Consider the following 24,162-nt stretch of genomic DNA (forward strand, 5'->3'; position numbering starts at 1 on the left):
TTTGCGTGCGCATGCGCAGTGACGCAAAGCACGCACGTTGCCAGGCAACTGGTGAGTCTCTCCTCACTTTGCACATGCGCAGCAGCGACGAAAACTCGCCATGGCTGCCGCGTTGCCAGGCAATGGAGGACGCTTTTCCGGTGCGTGCGCATGCGCAGAGACGCAGAGCACACACGTTGCCAGGCAACCGGTGACTCTCCCTGCCCTTCGCGCATGCGCAGCGGCGGCGAGAAACCGCCATGGCCGCCGCGTTGCCGGGCAACGGGGGACGCTCCCGGCCGGGCGCGCAAGCGCAGTAGCGGCGCCGCCCTTTCCCGTCTCCCAGCGCTCCCGGTCCCGGCGCATCCATGGAAAACCGGGAGGGCGGGGCGGCTCCGGCCGCGCTCCACGAGATCCGCGAGCCCAGCCCCGGCCCCGAGCCCAGCCCCGACCTGCACCTCGGGGCTGCCGCCGCCGCCGAGAGCGGCCCCGAGCCCGGCGCGGCCGCCGAGGCGGCCTCGGAGCGGGCGGAGCGGATCGGAGCCCGCAGGAGCCGCGTCGAGGCGCGGAGACGGTGAGGAAGCGACCCCAAACTCACCCCAGGGCTCAGAACCTGTCCCAAAATCCCTCCCCGGGGCTCAGGACCATCCCCAGGGCTCAGGATCTGTCCCCAAACTCATCCCCAGGGCTCAGAACCCGACCCCAAATCCGACCCCAGGGCTCCAAACCAGTTCCCAGGGATAAGGACCCGACCCCAAACTCATCCCCAGGGCTCAAAATCCATCCCCAAATCCCTCCCCGGGGCTCAGAACCATTCCCAGGGATAAGGACCCGACCCCAAACTCATCCCCAGGGCTCAGAACCCGACCCCAAACTCACCCCAGGGCTCAGAACCTGTCCCAAAATCCCTCCCCGGGGCTCAGGACCATCCCCAGGCCTCAGGATCTGTCCCCAAACTCATCCCCAGGGCTCAGAACCCGACCCCAAATCCGACCCCAGGGCTCCAAACCAGTTCCCAGGGATAAGGACCCGACCCCAAACTCATCCCCAGGGCTCAAAATCCATCCCCAAATCCCTCCCCGGGGCTCAGAACCATTCCCAGGGATAAGGACCCGACCCCAAACTCATCCCCAGGGCTCAGAACCCGACCCCAAACTCACCCCAGGGCTCAGAACCTGTCCCAAAATCCCTCCCCGGGGCTCAGGACCATCCCCAGGCCTCAGGATCTGTCCCCAAACTCATCCCCAGGGCTCAGAACCCAGCCCCAAATCCGACCTCAGGGCTCCAAACCAGTTCCCAGCACTCAGAACTCGACCCCAAATCCGACCTCAGGGCTCAGAACTCGACCCCAAACTCATCCCCAGGGCTCAGGATCCATCCCTAAATCCCTCCTCAGGGGTCAGGACCATTCCCAGGGATAAGGACCAGACCCCAAACTCACCCCAGGGCTCAGAACCCGAGGGGTGGTTCTGGAATATCTGCCCTGTTCCCAAGGACGTTCCCAAACCTGGACGAGGAGCCAGGGAATGGATCCCAGTGGGAAAGGGGAGATTTGGGGGGGAGATTGGGAAGGGATTCCTGGCTGGGAGGGTGGGGAGGGGTTGGGCTGGAATTCCCAGAGAAGCTGTGGCTGCCCCTGGATCCCTGGCAGTGTCCAAGGCCGGGTTGGATCCCCTGGGATAGCGGGAGGTGTCCCTGAACATGGAATGGGATGGGATTTAAGGACCGTTCCCACCCAAACCATTCCAGGATTCCAGGATAAAGGACACTCAGAATCCACTCAGAGGGGTTTTTCTGGAATGTGGGGATGGAAAAGGCAGGAAAGGGGAAGGGAGACCCTGCCCTGAGTGCCGAGATTCCCAGGGAACCCCCTTGTTCCCGGAACTCCTTCCCAGGGAGGAGCTGGGCTGGGGATGGATCCAATGGCAGGCTCTGGCTCCAGGCTGGGAGAACTGGGAATGGCCAGGCTGGAGAAGGGAAGGATCCCGGGAGAGCTTGGAGCACATTCCAGAGCCTCCTTCCCACGAGGATTCCCGGCATTCCCAGCTCCTGGAAAGGCTCTCCTGGATCCCGTTTCCCTCCTCAGCATCACCCAGAGATCCAAGGGCTGGGATCCCAAATCCAGTCCGGATTCCAGGAAGATGTTGGGGTGGGAAACATCCCGCTTTTCCCACTGTTTTTCCCCCCAGGGCAGCCCTTGGAATTGTGGAGGAGGTGGAGGAAGAGGAGGAGGAGGAGGAGGAAGAGCAGAGGAAGAGCCTGGCACTGATCGAGGAGACGGAGAAGGTGAGGGGGAATCTGGGAATGTGCTCCTGGATCCGCCCTCGGAGCTGGGATTGGGTCATTAATGGGAAATTTTGGGATAGGAACTCCTCAGGACTCGGAACTGGGGTGGAATCCTTGGGATGGGAATTCCCTGTGGAAATCCCATGGATTGGGAGGATCTGGGGCTGGATACATGGATCCAACCCCAATCCCAACTTCCCAAATGTGTGTCCCGGGTGTCTCCTCCTTGGAACTTGTTTTGGGTCATTATTCCAACATTTTGGGATAGAAACTTCTCCGGACTCGGAATTGGGGTGGAATCCTTGAGATGGGAATTCCCTGTGGAAATCCCATGGATTTGGGAATGTGGCCATGAATCCAACCCCAATCCCAACTTCCCAAATGTGTGTCTTGGGAGTCTCCTCCTTGGATCCCTCCTTGGAATTTATTGTCCCATTTTTGGGACAGAAACTCCTCGGGATTTGGATTCGGGCTGGAATCCTTGGGATGGGAATTCCCAGCCCATGGATTGGGAGGATTTGGGAATGTGGCCGTGAATCCAACCCCAATCCCAACTTCCCAAATGCGTGTCCCGGGAGTCTCCTCCTTGGATCCATCCTTATAATTTATTGTCCCATTTTGGGACAGAAACTCCTCAGGATTCGGAATTGGGATGGAATCCTTGGGATGGGAATTCCCAGCCCATGGATTGGGAGGATTTGGGACTGGATCCATGAATCCAACCCCAATCCCAACTTCCCAAATGTGTGTCCCGGGTGTCTCCTCCTTGGATCCCTCCTTGGAGCTTGGATTTGATCCTTATTGTCCCATTTTGGGACAGAAACTCCTCAGGATTTGGATTCGGGCTGGAATCCTTGGGATGGGAATTTCCTGTGGAAATCCCATGGATTTGGGAATGTGGCCATGAATCCAACCCCAATCCCAACTTCCCAAAACTGTGTCCTAGGTCTCTCCTCCTTGGATCCCTCCTTGGAATTTATTGTCCCATTTTGGGACAGAAACTCCTCGGGATTTGGATTCGGGCTGGAATCCTTGGGATGGGAATTCCCAGCCCATGGATTGGGAGGATTTGGGAATGTGGCCGTGAATCCAACCCCAATCCCAACTTCCCAAATGCGTGTCCCGGGAGTCTCCTCCTTGGATCCATCCTTATAATTTATTGTCCCATTTTGGGACAGAAACTCCTCAGGATTCGGAATTGGGATGGAATCCTTGGGATGGGAATTCCCAGCCCATGGATTGGGAGGATTTGGGACTGGATCCATGAATCCAACCCCAATCCCAACTTCCCAAATGTGTGTCCCGGGTGTCTCCTCCTTGGAACTTGTTTTGGGTCATTATTGCAACATTTTGGGATAGAAACTTCTCCGGACTCAGAATTGGGGTGGAATCCTTGGGATGGGAATTCCCTGTGGAAATCCCATGGATTTGGGAATGTGGCCATGGATCCAACCCCAATCCCAACTTCCCAAATATGTGTCCCAGGTGTCTCCTCCTTGGATCCATCCTTGGAATTTATTGTCCCATTTTTGGGACAGAAACTCCTCGGGATTTGGATTCGGGCTGGAATCCTTGGGATGGGAATTTCCTGTGGAAATCCCATGGATTTGGGAATGTGGCCATGAATCCAACCCCAATCCCAACTTCCCAAAAGTGTGTCCTGGGTGTGTCCTCCTTGGATCCCTCCTTGGAATTTATTGTCCCATTTTGGGACAGAAACTCCTCGGAATTTGGATTCGGGCTGGAATTCTTGGGATGGGAATTCCCAGCCCATGGATTGGGAGGATTTGGGAATGCGGCCATGGATCCAACCCCAATCCCAAACTTCCCAAAAGTGTCTCTTCCCTGCCAGGCTCTGGCCAAGCTGCTTTTCCACGGCACTCAGCTGGTGACGGATGTCCGGGTGGATTCGGATTTCCGGGAATTCCAGAGGAGGGAACGGGAAGCCAAGGAGAGGAGGGACAGGTGAGACATTCCATGGTCTCCAAGGCCTTTTCCAGCCTCAGGAATTCCAGGATTCCCTCAGAATTCCAAATGGTTGAAGCTGATGGTCTCCAAGGGCTTTTCCAGCCTCAGGAATTCCAGGATTCTGTCAGGAATTCCAAATGGTTGGACCTGATGGTCTCCAAGGGTTTTTCCAACCTCAGGAATTCCAAGATTCTTTCAGGAATTCCCAATGGTTGGAGCTGATGGTCTCCAAGGGCTTTTCCAACCTCAGGAATTCCAGGATTCCCTCAGAATTCCCAATGGTTGGAGCTGATGGTCTCCAAAGGCTTTTCCAGCCTCAGGAATTCCAGGATTCCCTCAGAATTCCCAGTGGTTGGAGCTGATGGTCTCCAAGGGCTTTTCCAGCCTCAAGAATTCCATGATTCCCTCAGAATTCCAAATGGTTGGAGCTGATGGTCTCCAAGGGCTTTTCCAGCCTCAGGAATTCCCAGTGGTTGGATCTGATGGTCTCCAAGGGCTTTTCCAAGCTCAGGAATTCCAAGATTCCCTTGGATGGAAAACTGGTTGGAGCTGATGGTGTCCAAGGGCTTTTCCAGCCTCAGGAATTCCAGGATTCCCTCAGGGGGAAAAATGGTTGGACCTGATGGTCTCCAAGGGTTTTTCCAACCTCAGGAATTCCAAAATTCCCTTGGATGGAAAAATGTTTGGACCTGATGAACTCCAAGGGCTTTTCCAGCCTCAGGAATTGCGGGATTCCCTCAGGAATTCCCAGTGGTTGGAGCTGATGGTCTCCAAGGGCTTTTCCAGCCTCAAGAATTCCATGGTTCCCTCAGAATTCCAAAGGGTTGGAGGTGATGGTCTCCAAGGGCTTTTCCAGCCTCAATGATCCCAGGATTCCACGACGCCGCTCGGAATTCCGAGCGAGTTCCGAGGGGAAGTGGCGCTTCCCGAGTTTTCCCTGGATCCCTGCAGGTTGGAGAGGCTGGAGAGGGAAGCCCAGCGGAGCACGGAGAAGCTGGGGGAGATCAACTCCGGGTGGGTCCTGGCCCAGGATTCCAAGATCCCGCAGGAATTGCAGGAATTGCTGAAGGAACAGCAGGAAAACTGCGAGCGGCTCCTGCGGGAAAAGAACCGGCTCATCCGGGACCTGCGGGAGGTGAGCTGGGAATTCCGGGGCTGGAGCCAGGCTGGGAAAACTGGGAATGGCCAGGCTGGAGAAGGGAAGGATCCCGGGAGAGCTTGGAGCACATTCCAGAGCCTGAAGGGGCTCCAGGAGAGCTGGAGAGGGACTGGGGATGAGGGCCTGGAATGCCAGGCCCCAGGGAATGGATCCCAGTGGGAAAGGGGAGATTTGGGGGGGAGATTGGGAAGGGATTCCTGGCTGGGAGGGTGGGGAGGGGCTGGGCTGGAATTCCCAGAGAAGCTGTGGCTGCCCCTGGATCCCTGGCAGTGTCCAAGGCCGGGCTGGATTCCCTGGGATAGCGGGAGGTGTCCCTGAACATGGAATGGGATGAGCCTTAAAATCCCTTCCCACCCAACCCATTCCAGGATTCCAGGATAAAGGACACTCAGGATCCATTCAGAGGGATTTTTCTGGAATGTGGGGGTGGAAAAGGCAGGAAAGGGGAAGGGAGACCCTGCCCTGAGTGCCGAGATTCCCAAGGAACCCCCTTGTTCCCGGAACTCCTTCCCAGGGAGGAGCTGGGCTGGGGATGGATCCAATGGCAGGCTCTGGCTCCAGGCTGGGAGAGCTGGGAATGGCCAGGCTGGAGAAGGGAAGGATCCCAATTTCCTCTATGGATTCCATCTGGGAATTCTGGGAACTAAATTTCCAGGTTTCCTCTCCGAATCCGACCTGGGAATTCCAGGAGGTGGAGGGGTTTGGAGTCAGGAGTTCTCTGCTAGTCGGGATATGGGGGGGGAAGGGATGTTCCAGGGATGGAGTGGGATTATTCCCTTGGGAAAGAGCCCAGACAGCCCTGGGATGTGGGATGAGGATGATCTTGAACCAGGGAAGGGATTATTTCCTTGGAAAAAGCCCTGACAGCCCTTGGATGCGGCTGCTCCGGAGCTGGGCTGGGTTTTCCCTCGGGAAGAGCCCTTGGATGTGGATTCTCCGGAGCTGGGCTGGGTTTTCCCTCAGGAAGAGCCCTTGGATGGGGATTATCCAGGGCTGGGCTGGGTCTTTCCCTTGGGAAGAGCCCTTGGATGTGGATTATCCGGGGCTGGGCTGGGTCTTTCCCTCGGGAAGAGCCCTTGGATGCAGCCCTGGAAAAGCGGGATGTGATTGTTGGATGCCGGGAGCAAACCCCACCCAGGGCTCGTTCCAGGCTCGGATCCAGGATCCGCTTCCAGAGGGTGAGACCGGAGTGTAAACATTGGAATGAAAACCTCGTGTGGGAAGGAGCCGGGGTCGGATCCGTCGGGAGGAAGGGAGGGAAGGAGGAGGCTCTTCCCGGTCAGGGCAGAGCTCCGGAATATCGGGATCCAGCGGGAGAATCCTGGGATTGGGGGGGTCCTTCCTGAGCTGGGAGACACCTGGAAGTGTCCCTGGAAGTGTCCAAGGATGGGCTGGATTCCCTGGGATAGCGGGAGGTGTCCTTGGACATGGAATGGGATGGGATTTAAGGGCCCTTCCCACCCAAATTAGTCTGGGATTCTGGGATAAAGGACATTCAGAATTCAGTCAGAGGGGTTTTTCTGGAATGTGGGGATGGAAAAGGCAGGAAAGGGGAAGGGAGACCCTGCCCTGAGTGCCGAGATTCCCAGGGAACCCCCTTGTTCCCGGAACTCCTTCCCAGGGAGGAGCTGGGCTGGGGATGGATCCAATGGCAGGCTCTGGCTCCAGGCTGGGAGAGCTGGGAATGGCCAGGCTGGAGAAGGGAAGGATCCCGGGAGAGCTCGGAGCACATTCCAGAGCCTCTCCTTTTCCATGAGAATTCCCGCTGGGAAGCCTTCCCCGTGGTTTTTCCAGGAGCTGGAGCAGAAGGACGAGCGCTACGAGCGGGCCCTGCAGGAACAGCGGGATGAGATCCAGCTGCTCCTGGAAAGGATGGAGGAGCAGACCAGGAATCTGCTCCAAACCTACCGGAAAAACCTCCGGCAGATCGAGGTGAGCCCGTTCCCGAGGGATAAGGATCCCTTTTTTGTGGGAAAATATCCCACTTTTTTGGAAAAGATCGCTTTTTTGTGAGAAAAGATCCCTTTTTTGGGTGGAAAAAATCTTTTTTGGGGAGAAAGGATCCCTTTTTTTGGGAAAAGATCCCATTTTTTGTGGGAAAAGATCCCATTTTTTGTGGGAAAAGATCCCATTCTTGTGGGAAAAGATCCCTTTTTTGTGGGAAATGATCCCTTTTTTGTGGGAAATGATCCCTTTTTTGTGGGAAATGATCCCTTTTTTGTGGGAAATGATCCCTTTTTTTTGCAAAAAGGTCCCGTTTTGTGGGAAAAGTTCCCTTTTTTGTGGGAAAGAATCTTTTTTTTGTAGGAAAAGATTTTTTTTGTGTGGGAAAGGATTCCTTTTTTTTGCAAAAAGATCCTGTTTTTGTGGGAAAAATCCTTTTTTTGTGGGGAAAAAGTCCCTTTTTTGTGGGAAAAGATCCCTTTTTTGTGGGAAAGGATCTCTTTTTTGGGGGAAAAGATGCCTTTTTTGTGGGAAAAATCCCTTTTTTTGTGGGAAAAAAAATCCCCTTTTGTGGGAAAAGATCCTTTTTTTGTGGGAAAATATCCCCTTTTTGTGGGAATGAATCCTTTTTTTTGTGGGAATGAATCCCTTTTTTTGAGGGAAAGGATCCCCTTTTTGTGGGAAAGAATCCCTTTTTTGTGGGAAAAAATCCCTTTTTTGTGGAAAATATCCCCTTTTGTGGGAAAGAATCCCCTTTTGTGGGAAAGAATCCCTTTTTTGTAGGAAAGGATCCCTTTTTGTGGGAAAAAAATCCCTTTTCTGTGAAATGATCCCTTTTTTGTGGGAAAAAAATCCCTTTTTTGGGAAATGATCCCTTTTTTGTGGGAAAAGATCCCCTTTTTGTGGGAAAGAATCCCTTTTTTGTGGGAAAGAATCCCTTTTTTGTGGGAAAAGTTCCCTTTTCTGTGGGAAAAATCCCTTTTTTGTGGGAAAAGATCCCCTTTTTGTGGGAAAGAATCCCTTTTTTGTGGGAAAGAATCCCTTTTTTGTGGGAAAAGTTCCCTTTTCTGTGGGAAAAATCCCTTTTTTGTGGGGAAAATCCCTTTTTTTGTGGGAAAAGGTCCCTTTTTTGTGGGAAAAGATCCTTTTTTGTGGAAAAGATCTCTTTTTTGTGGGAAAGAATCCCTTTTTTGTGGGAAAAATCCCTATTTTTGTGGGAAAAATCCCTTTTTTTGTGGGAAAAAAATCCCTTTTCTGTGAAATGATCCCTTTTTTGTGGGAAAAAAATCCCCTTTTTGGGAAATGATCCCTTTTTTGTGGGGAAAAAAATCCCTTTTTTGGGAAATGATCCATTTTTTCTGGGAAAATATCCTTTTTTGTGGGAAAGAATCATTTTTTTGTGGGAAAAAATCCTTTTTTTGTGGGAAAAAAATCCCTTTTTTGTGGGAAAAACACCCTCAGGATCGTGGCTTGGGATGATCTCCAGAGGGGGAGGGAATGAGGCTGAAATCCAGGGATCTGGAAGGCTGGGAATGCCAGTGGGAATGTTGAATCCTTGGATATTCCTTGGAATCACAGACTCTGCTCCTCCACAGGAAACCTTCGAGGAGGAGCGTCGGGAAATGCTGGAAAACCGCCGGAAAAAGTGGGATGAGACCATCCGGGCCCAGAACGAGCAGCACGTAACATTCCCGGGGGGGAAAAATCATGGAATGCCGGGGGGGTCCCGGATCCGTGTCCCCAAGGGCCACATCCACAGGGATTGGAAATCCCTCCGGGAATGGCGACTCCAGCCCTGCCCTGGGAAGTTCATTCCAGGGCCTGACAGCCCTTTCCATGTGGGAATTGTTCCCAATATCCCACCTGCCCCTCCCCTGGCCCAGCCTGAGGCCGTTCCCTCTCCTCCTGTCCCTCGTTCCCTGGGAATTAGGGACCCCTGGCAGGGAGTTGTGGGGCGGGAAAAGCTCCCTCCTGATCCCTCTTTTCTCTGGGATGAGCCACTTTCCAGCTCCCTCAGATATTCCTGCTGCTCCAGCCCCTTCCCAGCTCCCTCAGCCATTCCTGGTTCTCCAGCCCCTTCCCAGCTCAGCCATTCCCAGATTTCCAGCCCCTTCCCAGCTCCCTCAGATATTCCAGGTTCTCCAGCCCCTTCCCAGCTCCCTTGGCCATTCCCAGATTTCCAGCCCCTTCCCAGCTTCCTTATTTCCTGTTCTCCAGCCCCTTCCCAGCTCCCTTATTCCCTGTTTTCCAGCCCCTTCCCAGCTCCCTCAGCCATTCCCAGATTTCCAGCCCCTTCCCAACTCCCTCAACCATTTCTGCTTTTCCAAGCCCTTCCCAGCTCCCTCAGCCATTCCCAGTTCTCCAGCCCCTTCCCAGCTCCCTTATTCCCAGATTTCCAGCCCTTTCCCAGCTCCCTCATCATTCCAAGTTTTCCAGCCCCTTCCCAGCTCCCTCAGCCATTCCAGATTTCCAGCCCCTTCCCACCTGCTCCATCCGTATCCCAACAGCTGGAATTCCTGCGGGGCCGGATGGAGCGGGCGGAGGAATTCGAGCGGCACCTGGAAGAGCTGCAGGATCAGGACGTGGCCAACTACGACCGGATGAAGCTCCAGCTGGAAAAGGACGTTCAGGTCCCGCCGGGATTGGGATCGGGAATCACCCCCGGGATTGTTTCCTGGGAGCCCGGAATGGTTTGGGTGGGAAGGGACCTTAAATCCCATCCCATTCCAGGGGCAGGGACACCTCCCACTATCCCAGGGGATCCAACCCAGCCTTGGACACTCCCAGGGATCCAGGGGCAGCCACAGCTTCTCTGGGAATTCCAGCCCAGCCCCTCCCCACCCTCCCAGCCAGGAATCCCTTCCCAATCTCCCCCCCAAATCTCCCCTTTCCCACTGGGATCCATTCCCTGGGGCCTGGCATTCCAGGCCCTCATCCCCAGGCCCTCTCCAGCTCTCCTGGAGCCCCTTCAGCCTCTGGAATGTGCTCCAAGCTCTCCCGGGATCCTTCCCTTCTCCAGCCTGGCCATTCCCAGCTCTCCCAGCCTGGAGCCAGAGCCTGCCCTTGGATCCATCCCCAGCCCAGCTCCTCCCTGGGAAGGAGTTCCGGGAACAAGGGGGTTCCCTGGGAATCTCGGCACTCAGGGCAGGGTCTCCCTTCCCCTTTCCTGCCTTTCCCATCCCCACATTCCAGAAAAATCCCTCTGAGTGGACTCTGAGTGTCCTTTATCCTGGAATGCTGGGATAGTTTGGTTGAGAAGGGATTTTAAGGCTCATCCCATTCCATGTTCAGGGACACCTCCCGCTATCCCAGGTGGCTCCAACCTTTCCTTGGACATTCCCAGGGATCCAGGGGCAGCCACAGTTTCTCTGGGAATTCCAGCCCAGCCCCTCCCCACCCTCCCAGCCAGGAATCCCTTCCCAATCTCCCCCCCAAATCTCCCCTTTCCCACTGGGATCCATTCCCTGGCTCCTCGTCCAGCTTTGGGAACGTCCTTGGGAACGGGGCAGATATTCCAGAACGACCCCTTGGGTTGTTCCAGGGAAGGTTTCCCTTGGAAATCGGGAATTATTCCTTCCCAAAAGATGTGAGAGGTGCAGTAATGCTCAGAATTCCACGGGATGGAGTAGAAGGAATTCCCTGAGTCCGTCATAGATGCGGGAAAATACAGGGATGAGTTTTCCCAGGAAAATTGGGATTAGAACTCGGGTTTAGGGCTGGAATTCCAAGGTGGGAGAGCCTGGAATTCCTCAGGAATTCCTTGGGGGTTATTGGGAGTTTTCCCAGGAAAACTTGACCTGGAACTGAGATTTAGGGCTGGAATTTTGAGCTGAGTTTTCCCAGGGAAAATTGGGATTGGAATTTAGATTTGGGGTTGGAATTTTGAGCTGAGTTTTCCCAGGAAAATTGGGATTGAAACTCGGGTTTAGGGCTGGAATTCCAAGGTGGGAGAGCCTGGAATTCCTCAGGAATTCCTTCGGTGTTATTTGGAGTTTTCCCAGGAAAAATTTGGATTGGAATTTAGATTTGGGGTTGGAATTTTGAGCCGAGTTTTCCCAGGAAAATTGGGATTGGAACTGAGATTTAAGGCTGGAATTCCAAGCCTGGAATTAGGCAGGAATTCCTTGGGGGTTATTTGGGAGTTTTCCCAGGGAAAATTGGGATTGGAATTTAGATTTAGGGCTGGAATTTTGAGCTGAGTTTTCCCAGGAAAATTGGGATTGGAACTGAGATTTAAGGCTGGAATTCCAAGCCTGGAATTGGCCAGGAATTCCATGGGGGTTATTTGGGAGTTTTCCCAGGAAAAATTGACCTGGAACTCAGATTTAGGGCTGGAATTTTGAGCTGAGTTTTCCCAGGGAAAATTGGGATTGGAACTCATGTTTAAGGCTGGAATTCCAAGGTGGGAGAGCCTGGAATTGGCCAGGAATTCCTTGGGGGTTATTTGGGAGTTTTCCCAGGGAAAATTGGGATTGGAAATTTAAATTTAGGGCTGGAATTCCAAGGTGGGAGAGCCTGGGATTGGCCAGGAATTCCTTAGTGGTTATTTAGAATATTCCCAGGGAATATTGGGATTGGAAATTTAGATTTAGAGCTGGAATTTTGAGCTGAGTTTTCCCTGGAAAATTGGGATTGGAATTTAGATTTGGGGTTGGAATTTTGAGCTGAGTTTTCCCAGGGAAAATTGGGATTGGAACTCAGATTTGGGATTGGAATTCCAAGGTGGGAGAGCCTGGAATCGGCCAGGAATTCCTTAGTGGTTATTTGGAATTTTCCCAGGAAAAATTTGGATTGGAATTTAGATTTGGGGTTGGAATTTCAAGCTGAGTTTTCCCAGGGAAAATTGGGATTGGAACTCAGATTTAGGCCTGGAATTCCAAGGTGGGAGAGCCTGGAATTCCCCAGGAATTCCTTGGGGGTTATTTGGAGTTTTCCCAGGAAAAATCGGGATTGGAATTTAGATTTGGGGTTGGAATTTTGAGCCGAGTTTTCCCAGGGGAAAAAAGGATTTTTTCCAGGAAAAATTGGGATTGGAACTGAGATTTAGGGCTGGAATTCCAAGCCTGGAATTGTCCAGGAATTCCCCGACATTTTTGTTTTTCAGAGTGGATTTTTCCGCTTTTTCTCCCATCAATTTTTTGGGAATCAATTCCCGGGGGGGGGTAGGGAATTCCCAATTTTCCCATGGCTTTTGTGGGAATTTTTTCCCCCTTTGGAATTGCAGTACCTGGAGCGGAAGCTGCAGGAGATGAAGGGGATTTTCCACCTGAACAAGGTGAAGCTGGAATACAACCTGGAAGTTCTCCGGCAGCAGGACCTGGAAAATTCCACGCTCCGATCCTTGCAGAAAAGACGGATCACCCGGTAAATCCTCCGGAAATCCCATTCCCAGGGGGAAAAATTCCTCATTCCCGGTCATTCCCGGCGTGTTCCCGAATTTTTTAATCCTTGGACAGGCTCCAGGGGGCGCTGAGTAACTTGAATTCCCGGCTGGAAAAGCAGGAGAGGAAATTCCGCGAGGAGAAGCAGAGCTTGGAATGCGACCGGGAAAGGATCAAGGGGCAGCAGGAGGAGACCAGGAGCAGGATGAGGTGGGAATTCTGGGAATTCTGGGAATTGCGGGAGTGGATCGAGGGGCGGTAGGAGGAGATGAGGAGCAGGATGAGGTGGGATTGGGATCGGGAATTCCATGGCTCCCACTTCCACAAGGCAGGGAATTCCATGGATCCCAATTCCATGGATCCCAATTCCACAGGGCAGGGAATTCCATGGATCCTGCTTCCAAAGGGCTGGGAATTCTGACTGATTTTGGGGAATTCCTTGGATCCCGCTTCCCCAGGGCAGGGAATTCCATGGATCCCGCTTCCAAAGGGCCGGGAATTCCAGCTGATCTGAGGATGTGGATCCCAATTCCACAGGGAATTCCAGCTGGTTTTGAGGACCTGGATCAGGGAATTCCAGATGGTTTTGAGGACATGGATCAGGGAATTCCGACTGATTTGAGGATGTGGATCCAAATTCCACAGGGCAGGGAATTCCAGCCAATTTGGGGACGTGGATCCCAATTCCATGGATCCCAATTCCACAGGGTAGGGAATTCCATGGATCCCAATTCCATGGATCCCACTTCCCCAGGGCAGGGAATTCCAGACAATTTGGGGACGTGGATCATGGAATTCCAGCAGCACCTGGGGGACACGGATCCCAGTTCCCCAGGGCCGGGAATTCCATGGATCTCAATTCCCCAGGGCAGGGAATTCCATGGATCCCACTTCCCCAGGGCAGGGAATTCCATGGATCCCAATTCCACAGGGCAGGGAATTCCATGGCTCCCAATTCCATGGATCCCAATTCCATGAATCCCAATTCCACAGGGCAGGGAATTCCATGGCTCCCAATTCCACAGGGCCAGGAATTCCGGCTGATTTGGGGATGTGGATCAGGGATTTCCAGCTGGTTGGGGGACATGGATCCCAATTCCACAGGGCAGGAATTCTGTGGATCCCGCTTCCCCGGGGCAGGGAATTCCATGGATCCCAATTCCATGGATCGCAATTCCATGGATCCCAATCCCCATGGATCCCAATTTCACAGGGCAGGGAATTCCAGCTAATTTGGGGACATGGATCCCAATTCCACAGGGAATTCTGGCCAATTTGGGGACATGGATCCCACTTCCCCAGGGATGGGAATTCCGTGGATCCCACTTCCCCAGGGATGGGAATTCCATGGATACCACTTCCAAAGGGCAGGGAATTCCGGTGGGATTTGGGGATGTGGATCCCAATTCCACAGGGCCGGGAATTCCATGGATCCCAATTCCATGGATCCCAATTCCACAGGGCAGGGAATTCCATGGATCCCAATTCCATGGATCTCAATTCCATGGATCCCAATTCCATGGATCCCAATTCCCCAGGGCAGGGAATTCCATGGATCCCGCTTCCAAAGGGCTGGGAATTCCATCTGATTTGGGGAATTCCTTGGATCCCGCTTCCCCAGGGCCAGGAATTCCATGGATCCCACTTCACCAGGGCCGGGAATTCCACATCTCCCGCTTCCCCAGGGCCTGGAATTCCACGGATCCCACTTCCCCAGGGCCTGGAATTCCACATCTCCCCTTCCCACAGACACTTTTCCGTGACCGGATTGGCTCAGTTCCGGCGGGTGTGGTTGGTGAACGAGGAAGAGGCCAAGGAGCTGATCCGGAAAGCTCTGGAAGCCGATCGGCTCATCCACGTCCAGCAGCTGGGAATTCCCTGGGAAGAGCCGCTCCACTGGTTCCTGGAAAACGTGGGACCCTTGGGAGAGAAGCCGGAGAAGAGGACGGCCCTCCGGGCGGCCCGGGAAGCGCTGGAAGGTGGGAATTCCGGGAATGTTGCCGGAATATTCCCGACATTTCCCTCCCTGGGAACCCCCCTGGGATGTTCCCGGCCTTGTCGTTCCCGTTTGGAATCTCCCGGGAATCCTCAATTCCAGGAAAACTGGCCACGATCCTCCTCCCACCCCAGAATCCTTTGGATTTGTTTTCCTGGGGTTTGTTGGGATTTTCCTGAGGATTTTCATGGAGAAAATTCCAAGGATTTTTGGATTTGTTTCCCAGGGATTTTCCTGATTATTTCCAGGAGAACATTCCAAGGATTTTTTGATTTGTTTTCCTGGGATTTTCCTGATGATTTTATGGAGAACATTCCAAGGATTTGGGGATTTGTTTTCCAGGGATCATCTGGAAGTTTCTTGATGATTTTTAGGAGAACATTCCAAGGATTTTTGGATTTGTTATCCTGGGATTTTCCTGATGATTTTATGGAGAACAATCCAAGGATTTTTGGATTTGTTTTCCAGGGTTTTATTGGGATTTTCCTGCTGATTTTCAGGGAGAACATTCCAAGGATTTTTGGATTTGTTTCCCAGGGATTTTCCTGATGATTTTGGGGAGAACATTCCAAGGATTTTTGGATTTGTTTTCCAGGGTTTTGTTGGGATTTTCCTGCTGATTTTGGGGAGAACATTCCAAGGATTTTTTGATTTGTTTCCCAGGGATCATCTGGGATTTTCCTGATGATTCTAGGGAGAACATTCCAAGGATTTTGGGATTTGTTTTTCTGGGATTTTCCTACTGGTTCCAGGGGGAACATTCCAAGGATTTTTGGATTTCTTTTCCATAAATCTATTGGGATTTTTCTGATGTTTTTATGGAGAACAATCCAAGGATTTTTGGATTTGTTTTCCAGGGTTTTGTTGGGAATTTCCTGCTGATTCCAGGGAGAACATTCCAAGGATTTTTGGATTTGTTTTCCAGGGTTTTGTTGGGATTTTCCTGCTGATTTTGGGGAGAACATTCCAAGGATTTTTGGATTTGTTTTCCAGGGTTTTGTTGGGATTTTCCTGCTGATTTTGGGGAGAACATTCCAAGGATTTTTGGATTTGTTTTCCTGGGATTTTCCTGCTGATTTTGGGGAGAACATTCCAAGGATTTTTGGATTTGTTTCCCGTGGATCCATTGGGATTTTCCTGCTGATTTTATGGAGAACATTCCAAGGATTTTTTGATTTGTTTCCCAGGGATCATCTGGGATTTTCCTGCTGATTTTGGGGAGAACATTCCAAGGATTTTTGGATTCTTTCCCAGGCATCCATTGGAATTTTCCTGGTGATTTTTAGGGAGAACATTCCAAGGATTTTTGGATTTGTTTTCCAGGGTTTTGTTGGGATTTTCCTGAGGATTTCAGGGAGAAAATTCCAAGGATTTTTGGATTTGTTTACCAGGGATTTTTTGGGATTTTCCTGCTGATTCAAGAGAGAACATTCCAAGGATTTTTGGATTTGTTTCCCAGGGATCCACTGGGATTTTCTTGCTGATTCCAGGGGGAACATTCCAAGGATTTTTGGATTTGTTTTCCTGGGGTTTGTTGGGATTTTCCTGATGATTTTGGGGAGAACATTCCAAGGATTTTTGGATTTGTTTCCCAGGGATTATCTGGGATTTTCCTGCTGATTCCAGGGAGAACATTCCAGGGATTTGGGGATTTGTTTTCCAGGGATTTTTTGGGATTTTCCTGCTGATTTTGGGGAGAACATTCCAAGGATTTTTGGATTTATTTCCCAGGGATCATCTGGGATTTTCCTGAGGATTTTCAGGAGAACATTCCAAGGATTTTTGGATTTGTTTTCCAGGGTTTTGTTGGGATTTTTCTGATTATTCCAGGGGGAACATTCCAAGGATTTTTGGATTTATTTTCCAGGGATTTTCCTGCTGATTTTGGGGAGAACATTCCAAGGATTTTGGGATTTGTTTTACAGGGATTTTTTTTGGATTTTCCTGATTATTTCCAGGAGAACATTCCAAGGATTTTTTGATTTGTTTTCCTGGGATTTTCCTGATGATTTTATGGAGAACATTCCAAGGATTTTGGGATTTGTTTTCCATGAATCTGTTGGGATTTTCCTGAGGATTTTGGGGAGAACATTCCAAGGATTTTTGGATTTGTTTCCCATGGATCCATTGGGATTTTCCTGAGGATTTTATGGAGAACATTCCAAGGATTTTTGGATTTGTTTTCCAGGGTTTTATTGGGATTTTCCTGCTGATTTTCAGGGAGAACATTCCAAGGATTTTTGGATTTGTTTTCCAGGAATTTTTTTTGATTTTCCTGCTGATTTTGGGGAGAACATTCCAAGGATTTTGGGATTTGTTTTCCCAGGGATCATCTGGGATTTTCCTGCTGATTTTAAGGAGAACATTCCAAGGATTTTTTGATTTAATTTTCTGGGATTTTCCTGATGGTTTTGGGGAGCACATTCCAAGGATTTTTGGATTTATTTTCCAGGGATTTTCCTGGTTATTCCAGGGAGAACATTCCAAGGATTTTTGAATTTGTTTTCCAGGGATTTTCCTGATAATTTTGGGGAGAACATTACAAGGATTTTTGGATTTGTTTTCCATGGATCATCTGGGATTTTCCTGCTGATTTTTCGGCACCACCAAGGACTTTTCCTCCCCCTTTTTCTCTCCCCATTCCAGAGGAAAACTCCGGAAAACCACCCGAGGACGGAAAAGCGAAGAAAAAGAAAGGCTTGGGAAGCGGAAACGAAGGCAAAGGAATTCCCGGGAAAGCCGGGCTCGGATCCAGACCCTTGGGAAACGTTCCCAAAGAAACCATCCGGAGGATCCTGGAGCTGCTCCGGGACGAGTCGGTGAGCGACGGGTTCCGTGGGATGATCCCGCTTTTCCCGGATTTCCTCGGGATCAAGGCGGGAGACGCTCATTCCCGGCTCCGCCCCCTCTTCCCGGCCTTTTTCCCAAGGGATTCCTGATGGAGAAGGAGCTGCTGAAGCCACTGCAGGAGCTGGAGGGGCCCCCGGACACCCTCGGGAAGATCCGATCCCTCTTCCAGGTGCGGCGGGATTTGGGAAGGGAGTGAGGGAAGGGATGGGATTTAAGGCCCATTCCCACCCAAAGCATTCCAGGAGATTCCCTTCCCTTCCCTTCCCTTCCCTTCCCTTCCCTTCCCTTCCCTTCCCTTCCCTTCCCTTCCCTTCCCTTCCCTTCCCTTCCCTTCCCTTCCCTTCCCTTCCCTTCCCTTCCCTTCCCTTCCCTTCCCTTCCCTTCCCTTCCCAAACCTTCCCTTCCCAAACCTTCCCTTCCCAAACCTTCCCAAACCTTCCCAAACCTTCCCTTCCCTTCCCAAACCTTCCCAAACCTTCCCAAACCTTCCCTTCCCAAACCTTCCCTTCCCTTCCCAAACCTTCCCAAACCTTCCCAAACCTTCCCTTCCCAAACCTTCCCTTCCCAAACCTTCCCTTCCCAAACCTTCCCATCCCTTCCCTCCCCATCCCAAATCCCTCTTTCCGAAGGATTTCCCTCTCCCCAGGCCCTCCGGATCGAGGACGAGGACGACCTTTTCCAGCTGGTGGATTCCTTCCTGAAACACAAATCCCGGGAAGCGCCGGAGAAGAGCCAGGTGGGAAACTTCAGGAATCTCAGATCCAAGGGCCGGGAATGCTCCTCCATCCCCAAATTCCTCCTCTCCAGGGACAAAGGGTTGGAATCTCCCCAGGAGATGCCAGGAAAAGCCCCTGGAATTCCGCCTCGGCTCCCGACGTTTTCCGCCGGAGCTGGGAAATCCCGGTGGGAATTCGGCGGGAAAACTCCGTGTCCCAATTTTCCAGCAGAACCAGGGAAGTGCAGGAGGAGAGATCCCGGATCCGGCGGAGGAGGGAGGAGCCTCTTCCCGGCAGGAGGAGCTCCGGTGCTCCCGGAATTCCCGGAGCTCCGTGCGCGTCCACCGGGACGACGTCCCGAAGATCCTGAAGGAATTCCTGAGGAATTTCGACAGGCTCAGGTGGGAATTGGGTCATTCCCAAGGGTTTGTTCTCCATCCCAAGGGTTTGTTCCCAGGGATTTGTTCTCCTTCCCAAGGGTTTGTTCTCCATCCCAAGGATTTGTTCTCCTTCCCAAGGGTTTGTTCTCTTTCCCAAGGGTTTGTTCTCCATTCCCAACCTTTTGTTCTCCATCCCAAGGGTTTGTTCCCAGGGATTTGTTCTCCATTCCAAGAGTTTGTTCTCCATCCCAAATGTTTTTTCTCCATCCCAAGGGTTCTCCATCGCCAGGAATTTTTTCCCAAGAACTTTTTTCTCTATCCCAAGGCTTTGTTTTCTATCTCCAAGACTTTATTCACAAGATTTTTGTTCCCAGGGATTTGTTCTCCATCCCAGGGATTTGTTCTCCATTCCCAAGGGTTTGTTCTCCATTCCCAAGGGTTTGTTCTCCATCCCAAGGGTTTGTTCTCCAATCCCAAAGGTTTGTCCTCCATCCCCAAGACTTATTTCCCAGGGATCTGTTCTCCATCCCAAGGGTTTGTTCCCAGGGATTTGTTCTCCATCCTAAGGGTTTGTTCTCCATTCCCAAGTGTTTGTTCCCAGGGATTTGTTCTCCTTCCCAAGGATGTGTTCTCCATTCCCAAGGGTTTGTTCTCCATTCCCAAGGATTTGTTCTCCATTCCCAAGGATGTGTTCTCCATCCCAAGGTTTGTTCTCCATCCCAAGGGTTGTTCTCCATCCCCAAGTGTTTGTTCCGAAGGTTTTGTCCCCACTTCCAAGGTTTTGCTCCATTCCCAAGGATTTGTTCTCCATTCCCAAGGATTTGTTCCCCTTCCAAGGCTTTTTCTCCATCCCAGGGATTTGTTCTCCATCCCAAGGGTTTGTTCTGCATTCCCAAGGATTTGTTCCCCATCCCAAGGGTTTGTTCCCAGGGATTTGTTCTCCATTCCCAAGGATTTGTTCTCCATCCCAAGGGTTTGTTCCCAGGGATTTGATCTCCATCCCAGGGATTTGTTCTCCATTCCCAAGTGTTTGTTCCCAGGGATTTGATCTCCATCCCAGGGATTTGTTCTCCATCCCAAGGGTTTGTTCTCCATTCCCAAGGGTTTGTTCTCCATTCCAAGAGTTTGTTCTCCATTCCCAAGGATTTGTTCTCCATCCCAAGGATTTGTTCTCCATCCCAAGGATTTGTCCTCCATCCCAAGTGTTTGTTCCCAGGGATTTGATCTCCATCCCAGGGATTTGTTCTCCATCCCAAGGGTTTGTTCTCCATTCCCAAGGATTTGTTCTCCATCCCAAGGGTTTGTTCTCCATCCCAAGGGTTTGTTCTCCATCCCAAGGGTTTGTTCTCCATCCCAGGGATTTGTTCCCCTTCCAAGGCTTTTTCTCCATCCCAGGGATTTGTTCTCAATCCCAAGGGTTTGTTCTCCATTCCCAAGGATTTTTCCTCCATTCCCAAGAGTTCTCCATCCCCAAGACTTCCTTCCCAAGATTTTTTGTCCTCCATTCCCCAGCCTTTGTTCCCACGGATTTGTTCTCCATTCCCAAGGGATTTGTTCTCCATTCCCAAGGGTTTGTTCTCCATTCCAAGGTTTTGTCCCCAGGGATTTGTTCTCCATCCCAAGGTTTTGTCCCCAGGGATTTGTTCCCCATCCCAAGGGTTTGTTCTCCATCCCAAGAGTTTGTTCTCCATTCCCAAGGATTTGTTCCCCATCCCAAGAGTTTGTTCTCCATCCCAAGGGTTTGTTCCCAAGGATTTGTTCTCCATCCCAAGGGTTTGTTCCCAGGGATTTGTTCTCCATCCCAAGGGTTTGTTCTCCATCCCAAGGATTTGTTCTCCATCCCATGGACTTGTTCCGAGGGATTTGTTCTCCATCCCAAGAGTTTGTTCTCCATTCCCAAGGGTTTGTTCTCCATCCCAAGGGTTTGTTCTCCTTCCCAAGGGTTTGTTCTCAATCCCAGACATTTTCCTCCATCCCAAGAGTTCTCCATCCCCAAGACTTCCTTCCCAAGACTTTTTGTTCTCCATTCCCAAGACTTTGTTCTCCATTCCCAAGGGTTTGTTCTCCATCCCAAGGGTTTGTTCTCCATTCCCAAGGGTTTATCCCCAGGGATTTGTTCTCCATTCCCAAGACTTTGTTCTCCATTCCCAAGACTTTGTTCTCCATTCCCAAGACTTTGTTCTCCTTCCCAAGGATTTGTTCTCCATCCCAAGGATTTGTTCTCCATCCCAAGGATTTGTTCTCCATCCCAAGGATTTGTTCTCCATCCCAAGGATTTGTTCTCCATCCCAAGGGTTTGTTCTCCATTCCCAAGGGTTTGTTCTCCATCCCAGGGATTTGTTCTCCATCCCAAGCATTTTTCCTCCAACCCAAGAGTTCTCCATCCCCAAGACTTCCTTCCCAAGCTTTTTGGCCTCCATTCCCAAGCCTTTGTCCCCAGGGATTTGTTCTCCATTCCCAAGGGATTTGTTCTCCCTTCCCAAGGGTTTGTTCTCCATTCCAAGGTTTTGTCCCCAGGGATTTGTTCTCCATCCCAAGGGTTTGTTCTCCATCCCAAGGGTTTGTTCCCCATCCCAAGAGTTTGTCCTCCATCCCAAGGGTTTGTTCCCAGGGATTTGTTCTCCATCCCAAGGATTTGTTCTCCATCCCATGGACTTGTTCCCAGGGATTTGTTCTCCATCCCAAGGGTTTGTTCTCCATCCCAAAGTGTTTGTTCCCAAGGTTTTGCTCCCCCTTCCAAGGTTTTTCCTCCATTCCCAAAGCTTTGTCCTCCATCCCCAAACATTTTTCCTCCATCCTAAGCCTTCTCCATCCCCAAGGCTTCTTCCCCCCTCCCAATCCCTCCGTGTCCCCCCCCCGCAGGGACGCCGCGGCCGCGGCCGCCCGGGAAGCCCTGGATATCCGGGATTCCTCCGGAGACGCGGAATACTGGGAAGCGCTGGCCCACGTCATCCCGGAGCCCAAGCTGAAACTTTGGGATGCTCTGGATGCGGCCCTTCTGGAATACCAGTGAGTTCCCGGGGCGGGATGGAGGGGGAACATTCCAGAGGGGCATTCCCGACATTCCCAGTGTCCCTTCCCAGCCGTGTCCTGAGCCGGAGAGCCGAGCTCCTCTCCCAGGCCACGCTCCTGCAGCAGCAGAACTCGGAGCTGGGAATGCTCCTGGAGGAATATCTGCGCTCCAAAGCCAGCGGCTGAGCCGGGAATTCCGGCCCCTGGAAACGGATCCGAACGCGCGCCGAGGAATCGCTGGGAATGGGCGGGGCCGGGCGGGGATTTGCCGGATCTCGATCTGGATCTAAACCTGGATCTGAGTTTGGAGCTAGATCTGGATCGGGATCGGGATCTGGGTTTGGATCTGGATCTGGATCTGGATCTAGACCTGGATCTGGATCTGGATCTGGACCTGGATTTGGTTCTGGACCTGGATCGGGATCTGGGTCTGGACCTGGATCTGGATTTGGATCTGGGTTTGCATCTGAATCTGGAACTGGACCCAGATCTGGATCTGGATTTGGATCTGGATCTAGACCTGGATCTGGATCTGGACCTGGACCTGGATTTGGATCTGGATCTGAACCTGGATTTGGTTCTGAATCTGGACAGGGATCTGGATTTGGATCTGGACCTGGTTCTGGATTTGGACCCAGATCTGAATCTGAATCTGGAATTGGATCTGGATCTGACCTTGGATCTAGATCTTAACCTGGATCTGGATCTGGATTTGAATCTGGACCTGGATTTGGACCCAGATCTGGATCTAGACCTGGACCTGGATCTGGACCTGGACCTGGACCTGGATCTGGATCTGGACCTGGACCTGGATCTGCATTTGGATCTAGGTTTGGGTCTGAATCTGGATCTGGACCTGGATCTGAATTTGGATCTGGATCTGGATCTGGATCTGAACCTGGATTTGGTTCTGAATCTGGATCTGGATTTGAATCAGGATCTGGATCTGTATCTGGACCTGGATTTGGACCCAGATCTGTATCTGGATCGGAACCTGGATCTGGATCTGGATTTGGATTTGGACCTGGACCTAGATCTGGACCTGGATCAGGATCTGAACCTGAATTTGGTTCTGAATCTGGACATGGATCTGGATCTGGATTTGGATCTGGACCTGGATCTGGATTTGAATCTGGATCTGGATCTGGACCTGGATCTAGACCTGGACCTGGATCTGGGTTTGGATCTGGACCTGGATTTGGATCTGGATTTGAATCTGGATCTGGATCTGAATCTGGACCTAGATTTGGATCTGGACCTGGATCTGAGCCAGGGATTCCCAGCTCAGGGATCAATAAAACCCTTCCCCATAAAACCCTTCCCTTTTCTCCCATTTTATATCCCTGACTCCCATAAAAACCCCTCTGAGTGGATTCTGAGTGTCCTTTATCCCAGAATCCTGGAATGGTTTGGGTGGGAAGGGCCCTTAAATCCCATCCCATTCCAACCCCGACACCTCCCGCTATCCCAGGGAATCCAACCCGGCCTTGGACACTCCCAGGGATCCAGGGGCAGCCACAGCTTCTCTGGGAATTCCAGCCCAGCCCCTCCCCACCCTCCCAGCCAAGAATCCCTTCCCAATCTCCCCCCCAAATCTCCCCTTTCCCATGGGATCCCTGTGGGACCCGGACTGGGATTGGGGGGATGTTTGACCCCGGGCTGGAAGGGAACTGCTCCTCCCCACCCCCAACTCCTTTCCCTTCTCCTGCCTCGGACTTGGGATGGATTCAGGTGGGAGCCAAACCGGGATGGTGGGAAGGAGGAGAGAGGAATTCCCAGCTGCTTTTTTTTCCCCTTGGAAAGCCCTGCTCTTATCCCAGTGGTGATGGAAAATCCTTCCCGTTCCCTCGGAAAGCTGCGGGATCGCTCTCGGGAGGCTCCTTTTGGAGCAGGAGGGAGCTCATCCCATCCCATCCCATCCACCCCATCCATCCCATCCCATCCCATCCCATCCCATCCCATCCCATCCCATCCCATCCCATCCATCCCATCCCATTCCCATCCCATCCATCCCATCCCATCCCATCCCATCCCATCCCATCCCATCCCATCCCATCCATCCCATCCCATCCCATCCCATCCCATCCCATCCCATCCCATCCCATCCCATCCATCCCATCCCATCCCATCCCATCCCATCCCATCCCATCCCATCCCATCCCATCCCATCCCATCCCAAATCCCATCCATCCATCCCATCCCATTCCATGTTCAGGGACACCTCCCGCTATCCCAGGTTGCTCCAACCTTTCCTTGGACACTGCCAGGGATCCAGGGGCAGCCACAGCTTCTCTGGGAATTCCAGCCCAACCCCTCCCCACCCTCCCAGCCAGGAATCCCTTCCCAATCTCTCCCCAAATCCCCCCTTTCCTGCTGGGATCCATTCCCTGGCTCCTGTCCCTCCCTGCCCTGGTTGTCTCCATGGATCCCTCTCTGTCCTTGGAAAACTCTTCCCCATTTCCCACCCCCGCCCCCTCCCCGATTGGATCCC

General features: G+C 51.9%; 1 protein-coding gene and 1 long non-coding RNA gene across 3 annotated transcripts; one reads left to right on the forward strand and one right to left on the reverse strand.

Moving 5' to 3' along the window:
* The first annotated feature begins 214 nt into the window (after positions 1-214).
* On the forward strand, positions 215-21,948 carry DRC1 (dynein regulatory complex subunit 1). 2 transcript variants are annotated; one of them, XM_051775483.1, is made up of 16 exons: positions 215-553; positions 2,169-2,265; positions 4,118-4,230; positions 5,185-5,368; positions 7,187-7,324; positions 8,932-9,018; positions 9,844-9,966; positions 12,561-12,700; positions 12,793-12,927; positions 14,467-14,696; positions 17,360-17,532; positions 17,643-17,732; positions 18,210-18,299; positions 18,508-18,680; positions 21,522-21,668; positions 21,743-21,948. In XM_051775483.1, exons 1-16 carry the CDS (start codon positions 348-350, stop codon positions 21,855-21,857), a joined length of 2,241 nt encoding a protein of 746 aa, XP_051631443.1. In that variant the 5' UTR covers positions 215-347; the 3' UTR covers positions 21,858-21,948. The 2 variants fall into 2 exon arrangements, with proteins under 2 accessions (XP_051631443.1, XP_051631444.1); XM_051775484.1 differs by having other exon boundaries at positions 18,511-18,680.
* Positions 21,949-22,041: 93 nt separating this feature from the next.
* LOC127465004 (uncharacterized) lies at positions 22,042-23,016 on the reverse strand. The gene is made up of 4 exons (XR_007901808.1): positions 22,840-23,016; positions 22,732-22,803; positions 22,156-22,215; positions 22,042-22,083 (listed from the first exon to the last, which is right to left on the reverse strand). It is a non-coding gene; the product is annotated as an uncharacterized LOC127465004 (long non-coding RNA).
* Between the last annotated feature and the right edge of the window lie 1,146 nt (positions 23,017-24,162).

The sequence above is a fragment of the Manacus candei genome, unplaced genomic scaffold (assembly GCF_025592945.1).
Source record: "Manacus candei isolate 608988 ecotype Guabito, Panama unplaced genomic scaffold, ASM2559294v1 h1tg000305l, whole genome shotgun sequence".
Classification (NCBI taxonomy): Eukaryota; Metazoa; Chordata; class Aves; order Passeriformes; family Pipridae; genus Manacus; species Manacus candei.